The sequence below is a fragment of the Grampus griseus genome, assembly GCF_964374135.1.
Source record: "Grampus griseus genome assembly, chromosome: 1".
Lineage (NCBI taxonomy): Eukaryota > Metazoa > Chordata > Mammalia > Artiodactyla > Delphinidae > Grampus > Grampus griseus.
This window is the reverse complement of record NC_139017.1, coordinates 67,875,159-67,887,934: the sequence shown is the minus strand read 5'-3', so window position 1 is coordinate 67,887,934 and position 12,776 is coordinate 67,875,159. Positions and strand designations below refer to the sequence as shown.

Below are 12,776 nucleotides of genomic sequence, written 5' to 3'. Positions count from 1 at the left end.
AATCTCATTGAGACAATAATCTCATTGTCTATCCAGAGAGAGAAACTGAGGCCCAGAGCCTTGATCAAGTCTGCATGGTGATCGGGAGCAGCTCCCAGACCAAGGACAGGCAGCCCAAGGGTACGCTGTTCCAGACTTTGTGGCTGGTGGTCAGCTGTCTGAGATAGGTACTAGATGTCCTGTCCTGACTTTCTGCCTTTGGCTTTTATTACCCAATTGCAGCAAAGAGCGAGACACCTCACTGGACCGGCATTATCCATTTCATCTGCTACACCACAGAGATGGAAAGCTATTCCAAGCAGCTCTCTGTTCTGAGCCTGTGCCTCCCACAGAGCAGGCTAAGTGCTTGGGAAACCTCGCTTCCTTATCTATTTCGCGGGTAGATGTGGGAGAAACATCACCAGGGAGTCGATCCAAGAAGAGTACAGACGTGTAGATGTCACAAGAAACTTGGGACTTGGGACCAAGTTCAGTGTTTATTTTGGCTCCTCCGTATTCCTTCAGAAAGTCCCTTCACTGGATCTGTGGTGTCAGCTCTCTGGAAGTGTCACGCTGGCATATACTGTGATGGAGCTTGATTGCTGGGGGCAAAAGAGAACAAGTCTGTGGGTGGAGGGACCAGCACTAGGTTCACAGGCTACAAATGGAAGCAGTGATGCTTAAAAAAAGGAAAGCGTCTCAAGAATCATGTAGCATTGCAGCTTGCTCAGGGTCTGCCACAGCTGGGTATTGCTAGAGGTAGCACTCAGCTTCCCAGACTGCCTGCTCGCCCACAAGATGGGTTACAGCTCCCTTCAAGCATACGCATGTCATCAGGGAGACTGGGAGACCTGTCCCAGTCATCTGAGGACCTGCACTCAGTTTAGAGAAGCCAAAAGAGTTCTAAATTACTGAGCTCTAAAAAGGGGGGGATTAATGAGACCCAAAGGGAGAAGAAAGAAGTGGTTCCTGCAAGAGAGGGATGGGGAAGAGGTGAAGATTGTGGGCAAAGACTTCTCGCAGGGAGAGGAGATTCAAGAGTCTGAGACAGAAAGAGACAGGAATGAGGGAATTCAGGTGGTTTTGCTGTAAAATGTGAAATATACCGAGTGCTGTGTTTCTTCCCCAAGAAAACATCATTAAAAATCTACATTATTTAAAGCTTTTAAAGTTAGATTTATGTTTTTACTTCCCTTTGGATAGGAGAGTGGTCTGTGAATACACCTCAAGATGAAGATGAGGCATCCTCCCAAGCATTGCTGAGTATGTGTACAGTAGGAGCTTTGAGGAAAATGGGTAAATGTAGGCATTTCTGTGGCCTTTTGATCCTCCATTGTCTCCTAAAATGCTTTATTTAATAGGGTCCAACTAAAGCCAAGATTTTAGCCCAGAATTTACTTCTGTTCGTTTAGTAAAAGGAAAGATTCCTGTCAAGTAAACTTAATCCATGCTGATCTTGCAATGGGGTAGAACAGGCGGGCCATGTGTCATACTGTCTTCTAGGCTTTACACCTATGCAGAGTTCTACTCCTAAATGTTCTGATTAAACAGGGATGAATGGAGACTAGGCATGAGCATTTTTACAAAGCTCCCCTGGCAATTCTGTTATGCAGCTGGACTGGAGAACTCCTGGACTCAAGGTGCGATTCCTGAACTTAAATGTGCATCAGGATCACCAGGAGGATGTTGTTTTTTAACGTGTAGATGCCTGGTTACCCACCATAGACATTCTGATTGAACAGAATCCTAGGTAGAAGGTCCCGGGAGTCTTTATTTTTAACAAATATGCCAGTTGATTCTGACGTGACAGCTCTCAGAGAAAGCCTGGTGAGCAGAGAGTGAGCAGAGACCCCATGTAAGCAGCCACGAGGGGTTTCCCGGAAGCCCTGCAACTGAGGCTGCAGATGCTCCTTGCTACCTGCTTGCAAGGGCCTACGTCCTCCATTTCAGCTCTACACAGGTTCCACCCTTTCCCCTCCTCCACCTATTCCCTCTCTACAGAGAGGAGGCACAGAGCAATGCCTCACCTGGACGGGCTCTGGCACAGGCTCTGTGGCAGCAACGTAAATGGTGGTGCAGGGGTCCTGAGCTGGCAGAGAGTCAGGTTTCTTCTGAACAGACTACAAGGGAAGCAAAGACAGCAGGAGATTAGCTGAGCAGCAAGTTATTTCCCATTCAACTTTCCCCACGGAGAAGCGTAGCATCAAGAAGTTTTGAGTTAGAAAGCTCCTTGGAGTCATTTGGTCCAGCCTCCTTCCCAGGTGAAAATTCTCCCCCAGATTCCCTGGAACTCAATTCTCTGGGCTTTGCTCAGACTCCCCGAGTGACATGGAGCTCACAGCCTTGTGAGGCAGCCTGATTCATCATCATCACTTCCCAGATGTTTTAAACATCTTGCTCACAGTGAACTAAAATTGGTGTGGTTCTTACATAGGCAGCTGAAGGGAACGCGATTTTTATAGTATTTTAGTCTCACTCATATCACCCACAACATGAAGTCCTGCTATTACTCACTCTAATATGGTTTCTCATCAATTCTCTTTCCTGTCCAAACATTGAACTTCATAATAACCACACATGTGCGAGTGTGTTAAAGTTTACCAAGTTCTTCACATATATCTTCCCATTTGTCTCACAACCACTCTTTATGTTAAAGACTGTTACTCACATTTTACAGAGGAAGAGGCTAAAGCCCAGAAAGATTTAGTACTTTCTTAATGTGAACATGCAAGAAGTATCAAAGCCAGGATTTTAACTTAAAATATCTTTTAACTTAAAGCGCATGTATTTTCCATTATACTGTTCTTCTTTGGTTACCCCAACTTATAATGACCTCTCCTTCCCCTAAATTCCTCAGGTACCTAAAGTCTAATTCACACATTACGGCACTTAACTGTACACTGTATTTAAGACACTCTGATGTATTTACACATCGCTTCTCCAAACAGACCATCAATTCCTTGAGAAATAGCCTATTTTTTCTTTGCATTCCCCATGTAACAGTGCTAGGCACATAAAAACCTTCAGCTGTTGTTTGTTAATGTTACTTAGAATGAATTAAAATCCACAATACCAGGACGAAGTCAGTGTAGGCATAAATTGAGACCCCGTCCCTCTAAGAGGGAGACGACATATCTTATGCCTGGAAAGTCATCTTTTCAACATACTTGGGGGCACTGGTGTAGGATAATGCTATTCTCTGCCTTTCCTGGACATAGAACAAGCCTTAAAACGGAAGCACATGGGTTATAATGGGAGAGAACTTGGAATCTTGTCATCTGGTGGAAGAGATAAGGAATTGGAAAACTTTACTGGAGGAAAGAAGATTCAAGATGGGACATGATCTTTCTCTTCATATATCTGATGGGTTGCCATGTAGAAGAGGAATTACATTTGTTCTGTACAGTCTGTCAGCTTTAAACCAAGGTTGGAATGTTTAGGGTAATATTTTGGTTCAATATAATAAGATCTTTCTAATAGTAGGAAGTGCTCAAATGTGGGATGAATTACCTTGAGCGGCAGTGAATTTCCCATTACTGGAAGTGCTTGGGGTAGAGCAGGGCTTCTCACACTTTAATGTGCATATGAATTACCTGGAAATCTTGTTAGAAGTCTGGTTCTATTTCAGAAGATCTGGGGTGGGACCTGACTTTTTGCATTTCTAATTAGGTCCCAGGTAATGCTTTTAATAAAAGGTCCTTTTAGTAAAAATGTCGTTTTAGTAAAAAGGAGCTAGCCAGCACTTTGGAAGTAATGTTGCAGAAGATAATTCAAGGAGTGATAGGGTAAAATTAAAGAAGATCTAAATAAAGGATATATCATTTTATGAATTGAAAGACTCAATAGGAAAACATATATGATCTTCTGAAATTGATCAATGCAGTTCTAATTAAAATTCCAGCAGGATTTTAAGGAGGATTTTTACAAACTGAATCTAAAATATATAGATGAAAATGCAAAGGATCAAAAATGGCCAAGAACTTGAAGAACAAGAACAAGTAAAAAGATTTGTTTTACCAGATATCAAACTTGTAATAAATCTGCAATCACAGATTTGTTAAGACAGTATGGTTCTGGTGCAATTGTAAAGAAATAAACCAATGGAGCAGAACAGAGAACTTCAAAATAGATCCACACACCGATGGACGCTTGATTTATAATGAGGTGGCACTGCAGTGAGGCAAGGACAGTTTTTAAATATAAATAGTCAATAGGATATCCATATGGAAAAAAATAAAACTTGACCCATCTCACACCACACTCAAAAAATCATTTTCAGGTGCATAGCAGATATAAGTTGAAAAGATAAACCATACAGTTTTTAGAAGATGGTAGAAGAATATCTTCATACCTGGGAGTAAAGAAAGATTTCTTAACTGGAATACAAAAAGTGTTATCTTTTTATAACACAAAGGAAGAGATGATGAAATTGTTCTACACTAAAATTGAGAACTTTCCTTTATCAAAATGTATCTTTGAGAAATTGCAGAGGCAAGCCACAAGATGGGTGAAGGTATGTGCTAAAATATAACTGCTAAAAATGTTTAAAAGCCTTCTAATAATCCCACCCAAAACAGACTGAAATGCAAGGGAAAATTGGCAAGAGATTTAACAGTCACTTTAAGAAAGAGGATATTTATACAGCCAATAAACATATGAAAAATTGTTCAACTTTCTTAATAATTAGAGGAATGCAAAATAGAACTATAAAAAGACACATCCAAAAGAATGACTAAAATTTAAAAGACCAATAACACCAAATTTCGATTAGAATGTGTAGCAACTGAAACTCTTGTATGTAGTTGCAAAAAAGTAAACTGGTACACCCACTCTGAAAAACAGTTTGGCCTTATCTAATCAATTTGAGGATATGCATACTCTGTGACTTAGCAATTCTACATTTAGATATATCCCCAACAAAAATATGTGCACATATCTACCAAGAAGCACACATATGAATATGAATGGCTGCAATTTTCATAATAGCTTCAGACTGGAAATAACACAAATGTCCATCAGTAGTCAACTGGAAGAATAAACTCTTGTATATGTATACATTGATATTCCATAAATCAATGAACATGAATGCATTATATCTAAGCTCAAAGACATGCTTGAATCTCATAAAAGGTAATATCGAGCAAAATAAACTGTACACAGGAGGAAAAATGCTATAAGATTCCATTTTTATAAAGTCCAAAGGGGAAAAAAAAAGAGTAAACTATATTTTCAGAAAGTAAGGATAGGGAATCTTTGGGGAGGAGAGAGAAGATAGTGATTATGAGGCACACAAGGAGGTCTTCTGGGGGTGGGGACAATGTTCTGTTCCTTGATCTGGGTGGTAGTTTTATGGTCCTAGAAGACTCAATACTGAAAGATATGATTTCTCCTCAAATAGATCTGCAGATTCAATGTAATCCTAATAGGATTTTTCCCCTTTCTGTGATACTTGAGAAGCTGATTCGAAAATACATATGCAAGTACAAAGGGACATAATAGCCAAAACTCTTGAAGAAAAACAAGCTGGAGAGACTTGCTTTACTAGGTATCAAGATGGGGTAATTCATTGAGCTGACATTTATACATGGTGCACTTTTTGGTATGGATGTCATACTTTACAGTAAAAAGAGGGGTGCTAGCAACATGGGATAGAATAGATAGGGAAGGCACCATGGTTAAGTTGAACCTGATTACCTAAATATGTATATGCAAAAGAGGTTGCTCTTGGGACTCATATATTTAAATGGAGTTTGGTTCTCAACGGTGGTCATGGCCTGTGTAATACACCCTCCAGACCACTAGGGGACAGCAGAAAGAAGGGCTTTGTCCAAGAGTTTATCTCTGGTTATCAGAAATGCATTTACTGTCATCTGATGCAATTTTCCAAGGTGCTAATCAAAGCTGTCTTTACCTTCACATCTTTTACTCAAGAATTTGCCTTCCCCTACATCCTGAATGGCCGTATTCTGGCCTATACATTACCTAGAATTGCCTTCATGTCAGAAAAACTATAATATCTTCATATCTAGCCATCATTCTTTAACCTCCCTCTTACTTCTAACTTATCTGATCCTCAACTTCATCATGACTCTAGTTTTTTAAATCCATCTCTTCTGTTTCAGCCCAACCATCACTCTGTCACAGTTTTGCTTTCATCTGCTGCCTACATATCATCTTCCATCTCACCAACCACTCTCTAGGCAGAATCCTCAAGATCTTCCTTCCTTGTCTCTTTGATGTTTGCAAACTCTTAAGCTTGGATCAGACCAACATGTCACACAATAGCCTTTCTCAATCTTCCCCTCTCTCCTCAAGCTGGCACCCTCTTCCATAGAGAAGGAAAGAGTTTGATAACAGAGAACCGTAGACTCCTAGAATGCCAGAGCTGGAAGGAGTCATACATCACGTGTTTCTAGCTTCCTCAATTTTTCCTACGAAGAAACAGATGACCAGAAAATTACCCAGTGTTTCCCATTATTTCAAATAATAAATAGTCCCATCTAACACCGAAGTTAATGTCCTTTTAGAGAGCTCTTGTTCTTGACTTCTGCTTTCTTAATTTCCTCTGCTTCAGAACCCACGTAGAACCATGAATGTCAGACATGCAAAGTGAACTGAATGGCCAGGGATTCCATGGGAAACATGACAGGTCCACCCCAGACAAAGACAGTATAGGACTTACACCTGATTTCTGGACTTGGGCATAGATAGTAAGGCTTTTTGCTTCCATTGTTGGCTGGTAATTGTCTGTTTTACCTGGGGAAAAGAAACCATAGTGGTTATCTCCCTCTGGTCCCCAGCATGAACTCTCTGCTCAGACCTGTCTGGTCTTTACCCCCCATTGCACACCCACCTTCCCCAGAAGTACCACAGGAACAAAGCACTGAGTCCCAAACCCCGTGTACATTTGTCATATGACATTAGGTTAGTTACTTGATCTCTCTTGGCCTATTCCCCTATCTGTAAAATGGGATTGAAATACCTGCCTCACAGGGCTGTTGTGATGATTACATGAGATATTACTTGTAAAGTGTATAGAACAGTGCCTGGCACATAGTGTTAGGTGCAATTGTTAGGTGTAATTGATATGCCATTCAATTATTTTGATCTCTATTGTTTGATGTATATATCTGATCTCCTAATAGAATTCTAAGTTCTTTAGGGGCAGGGCAAGTTATTTATACCTCTTTCGAATTCTTCAGCTCATAGCATGTTGTTTCATTCACAGCTTTCTCACCTCCCTGTTTCTGGGGGACGGTGTATGTGTAGGTGGAAGGGATGCAAGAGGGATGATCTGCCTGGGACTATTTGGAATAAAGCTGCAATGTCATTCTAATGCCTACCATCTTTTTTTGCTCAGAGCCTAGGATCTCTGGAAATTAATATGTTGCAGAACATTTAAATTTTTAACCAGTTTTTAAATTTTTTCTTTTTAAATTGTAGGAATAATTCATTCTTGTTACAAAAATTTAAATAATAGAGAGTAAAAAGTATGTCCTCTTTCCCCCATTAACCAGTACAATTTCATTCTCAGAAGTAATTGCTTTTAACAGTTTGATGTATATCCTTCCAGATCAGCTCTGTACAATACAACATCATCTTCGATGATGGAAATGTTCCATATTTGCAGTCTACTATGGTAGCTGCAAGCCACAAGTCACTACTGAGCACTTGAACTGTGACTAATGCAACCGAGAAACTGAATTTTAAATTGTTTTTAATTCTATGAAGAAGAATGTATATATATGTATAACTGAATCACTTTGCTGTACAGCAGAAATTAACACAACATGGTAAATCAACTATACTTCAATAAAATTATTTAAAATTGTGTTTAATTCTAATTAATTTAAATTTAAACAGCCACACGTGGCTGATGACTACCGTATTAGACGGTGCAGCTCTGGACACTTGCTATACTTATACAGATATTTCTTCTGCAAATACAGTCATTCCATACACTTCTCTGTAACTTGACCCTTTCAGCTAAAATGTGTTGAGGACATTTTCCATGCTAGTGCAGTAGACCTATCTCATTCTTTCTAATGTTTTGTGGTATTCTTTGGATATATCATGTAGCAGTGAGAAGGATGGAGGGTAAAAAACAGATGGGAACAGGGAGGCCTGTTTTGAGACTATTGCAAAGTCCAGGCAAAAACAATGGAGACTTGATTCAGAGGAAATCACGTGAAGTCTTTAGGGTAGACTTATTTTAACACCAATTAATTTATTCTTTTAAAAATCTAGGAGCATGTCTCTGAGGGAATAGCACTTAGGAGAGGTATATTTTTACTTGGAAGGGAAAGGCCTTGTATGTATGTACGTGATGAAAGTGGTGGAAGGTGCTGCATGAGGGTGTGACACTTGGGAAGGAAGTGATGGGCAGCTGCTGGGAAGCTCAAAGAATTCAAAGAAGCCAACGTATGGTTTTCCTGTGCATGTGTGGGCAGGGAGTACCTGCCTGGTGGTTCCAACTTCACTTTTTTGGTCAGGGTTGATAACTGGCTGAGGATGCGTGTTGCGGGGGGATAGGGAGGGAGGATAGGGTTTGGGGTGATCAGAGGAGATAACAGAGGGGGCACAAGTTAGTTCTGTGAAATACATCCTTCGGTTCAAAACCATGAATGTTTGCACAGTTAGAAGCCCCCACTCAGCACTGTCCTAGGTGTTGTAGGGGAACAAATAGTGTAGAGAACAGACCTCGGTCCTTAAGGACTTTCAGTCTTTCAGGTCAGCTCAAGCTGAAAATTACAATTGAGGGGAAAGTCCCAAAGGGTCAGAGAGATGGAAAAGGCAAGGCTGAATGTTGCTTCTCAAAAAGACCACTGGACCAAGATAATTCAGTCTCATGCTTTTCTTCCCCAATGCAGAAACAGGTTTTCAGGAGCCAGCTCAACTCTAGTCACTGAGGCCTTAAGATCTAATGAAAAATGTCTTGACCTTAGCATTGGGGCATCCCCCTTCTAGCCCTCATTAGCTGTGTGTCATTGGACAACATGTCATCTCAATGGGTCTCTTCTCTTACCATGACTGTAAAATGAAGGCATAGTCGGTCTAATATCCTTTTCAGCTCTCATCTGAGGCATAAAGTTGTCTTATGTTACCCTAACCTCAAGTACTTTAAATCTGTTCTAGGTGCTCTTCCCAGATCCTTCCAGCGCTGCCCTCTGCTGGCAATAGAGATTAACTATTGATGCTTACATTAAGAGATTAGTCTTTCTGTGTGTGTGTGTGTGTGTGTGTGTGTGTGTGTGTGTGTGTGTGTGTATTCATCTATTTATCCATCTCTCATCCATCATCTATCCATGGAAGCCATCGTGTTCAGTGCTTTCAGTATATTGACTTATGGATCCCCACATCAATACCATGAAGTACATAATATTATCCCCATTTTGCAGATTTGTTTGCCTTTCGTTTGATCACAGAGCTTGTCAGTGGCAAAGTCTGCATTTGAATGCTAAAAATCTATGTTCTTATCTAGTGTGTCTCCTGGACACGAAATTTCCAGAGAGTCCTTCTGAAAACCTTCAGAGTCAGGCTGCATTCTGGAGGTGACACCAATAGAAGTTGGCAACAGAATCTCTTGAGCAAAGTCTTATGGGGGTACAGCAATTAAGTATAAGCTTTTCCCACAGACTTAAGGCAGGGCTTTGTATGTTCCTGGCTTACAAGGAATACACGGTGATTAGAAACAAGGATGGGTACGTGTTTGGGAAAAGTAGTAGAGAATTGTAGTGGGGTGGGGAGCGCTATTCCCTTCAGAGACAACCATGTGATGAGCAGGATGTAGTTGAGGAAAGAGTGCAGGTTAGGATCCCAGGACCTTCACCAGCTGGGTTAATGCAGGTATGTTAATCTCAGTTTTCTCATCGCTGGTATTTCACTGCTTCCTTATTGTCTAAGACAAATGTGGCTGCCCTGGCCCATCCCCATGGACTCTCATCGTGATTTCTGTCTGCATTGCCGCACTCCCCCCATTCCTCCCCAGCTACCTCTTAAATGGAGGAAATGAGACAAAGTAGGCGGCTTGCTATGACCTAGATTTTTTTACATAAGCAAAACCAACATCAGAGTGCTGAGACAGGGCTTTTCCAAGAAGGTTATATGTGGAGAACACTGATCTACTTGAGAATGAGATCGGCCATCAGATCTGTGGTGTGAGGATCAAGTTCTATTCTCCCCATGGGAAGACCAGCCCAGGGATCTGTCCTGATCGTGGGGCAGGACCTTCTGATGCTAATGTGAGTGGGTGGTGGGTAGTGTCGCTGAGGGGAGCACACTGCCCAGGATATTGAATCATAGGACAACTTGGAGGGGAGGCCAGGAGATACTAACTCTAGACATTGAAACTGCAAGGGAGTAATTGGGCCCTAATGGTTTCAGTCTACCCTGGGTAACTTTCCATAACTATTTAGTTTGGCTTTAAGTGACCTCATGAATTGCACACTTGTCCAAGGTGAGTCAGAATTTGTGCTAAAATGGTAGTAAAGTGTGTTCTCTCTGCTGTCTTCTGATAAGCTGTGGGCCTTCCTAGAGGAACACGCCCCGGTAGTTGGGACACATAGTTGCAGTTCTGATTCCCTCACCAATCAGCTGGGTGACTTTGCAGGAGTCAGCCTCTCTGTGCCTTGGTTACCCCATTGCTAAGTCACATAGAAACAACTATACCCTCCTTTTCTCAGAGGGATATTGTAAGCATAAAAAGAAATTATAGGGACTTCCCTGGTGGCACAGTGGTTAAGAATCCGTCCACCAAGGCAGGGGACATGGGTTCGAGCCCTGGTCTGGGAAGATCCCACATGTCATGGAGCAACTAAGGCTGCATGCCACAACTATTGAGCCTGCACACTACAGCCCGTGAGCCACAACTACTGAAGTCCACACGCCTAGAGCCTGTGCTCCACAACAAGAAAAGCCACCGCAATGAGAAGCCCACACATCGCAACGAAGAGTAACCCTCGCTCACCACAACTAGAGAAAGCCCGTGCACAGCAACAAAGACCCAACGGAGCCAAAAATAAATAAAATAATTAATTAAAAAAGAAGAAATTATAGAAAGGTTTCAACCCTTGGGTAAAAGCATCCTTTTTATTATTAGTCAGTAGTTATAACTTTTCTGTTGAACAAGATTCAAGGGTCCTCTGTATTCTGCTCCTAGTGAATATTTTAAGCTTCTTATCTGGATCCCTTCAGCATCCTGTACACACCTCTGCTGCAGTGTTTGTCATATATACTGAATTTAAATTATCTGTGTCATGTCTCCCATATTAAATACCTGTGGTTCATCTATCTTTTTATCCCCACAGCCTAGTGTGGCGGGATCAAGCAAGACATGTTGAATGAAACTGAATTGAACAAGATCCGAGAATATGTTTATGTAGTGTTTTTGCAAAGGCATTGCCTGCAGAAAGCCCCAGTGGTGAGAGCAAGTGCTTGTGGGGAGAGGTCCCCTGCTTACCACAGGGAGTCTGATAAGAATCTATTGTCACCTACCTCTTCTTCTCAACAGTAGTATTGCCACTTGCAGAATCATGATGACACCAACGATGACCCCTAAGAAGAGCCCAGCATACAGTGCCCATTGTCTTGCTTCTGAAAAAAAAGTCAAAGGGCAGTCTCAAAAGTGCTGTGAGTTTAAAAACATCCCACGCAGAAGTGGGGAGACCTAGCCTCATGTTTTCTGTCTACATTCTTCCTCAAGGGAGACATTCGATCTTATGGTTTTAGAGATCAGCTTTAGACTACTGAAGAGTTCCAGATCTGTTTTCTTATCCCGATTTCTCTCACTACTTTTGACTTTCATACTCCTAATTTCTTTAAAGATTCTTCTATTCAAATGTTTTATTTTTCACTTCACTTTAGACAGTCTACCACATGACTAAAATTAAACTTATCTTTGTTTTTTCTAAGTCAACTTCTCTGCTCAGTTTCTCTGTTTTTAAATTTCTAATGTGTCCTGTATCCATTTTGGTAGAAAGAGCCTGATGGCTGCATGTGCTGTCCCCATACTCCCACACCATTCTCATGAGACACTGGGAGGAAGGAGGATCTACTTATGCTTTTTTAAAAATAAACATAATGTGTTATTATTGTCCTTCCATGCAAATAACTGTATTGAACCCACTAGACCTGAACTGAAAGAAAGGTATGTAGTTTTACTCTGAATCAGTCCTGTGTTTAATATTAGCACTAGAGTACATCACCCAGACTAAAAATCAGAGAGTCAATTTTCATTTTTTCTTCTTTGCTCCCTTTACCAAATCCTTCTGAACCAGGAGCAGCACTTTGGAAAACAGTGGACGAGACCTCTTACCCCAGTAAATAAGATGTTTAGCTCAATAAGATAATAACAGACAACTATTGAGCATTTACAATGGGCCAGGCATTTTTTTTTTTAGTGTATCTTGTTTAGTAATGTATTTAATCCTCACAAAAATCCTATGAGGTAGATACTCTTCTTACTCCCATTTTATGGATAAGGAAGCTGGCACAGAGATCCTCAAGAACTAGAGGTTGGTCTAGGAGTAGAAACATGGCTGAATACTGAAGACAGACTTCTTGGAGAGTCAGGGAGACTTATGGGCTTGGGGTAAGATACACCAGGATAATTAACGGTGAGGGACAACCCGAAGCACCACTAGGGTTCTAAGTAATAGCCTGTACCTTCTAAATACCAGGAGGTAACATTAATGTGTAAAGGTAACTTATAAGGATGGTTGTGGAATCAGCCTGCTTGTTGTTGAACTTATGATGGATTTGTTGGGAAGAAACTGAAAGGAAGAAATAGATAGGGTACA

The 12,776-nt window shown here is 41.1% G+C and overlaps 1 protein-coding gene across 1 annotated transcript in view; it reads right to left on the bottom strand.

Annotated features, from left to right (window-relative positions):
* Positions 1 to 474: 474 nt before the first annotated feature.
* Positions 475 to 12,776, bottom strand: part of SLAMF1 (signaling lymphocytic activation molecule family member 1) — a 32,550-nt gene continuing 20,248 nt past the window's right edge. Inside the window, exons 4-7 of the mRNA XM_082665406.1 lie at positions 11,473 to 11,571; positions 6,662 to 6,735; positions 2,007 to 2,099; positions 475 to 581 (exon numbers count right to left, since the gene is read on the bottom strand). Coding sequence (XP_082521532.1) covers positions 531 to 581; positions 2,007 to 2,099; positions 6,662 to 6,735; positions 11,473 to 11,571 — 317 coding nt within the window. The 3' untranslated portion in view covers positions 475 to 530. The remainder of the gene's footprint in view (positions 582 to 2,006; positions 2,100 to 6,661; positions 6,736 to 11,472; positions 11,572 to 12,776) is intronic.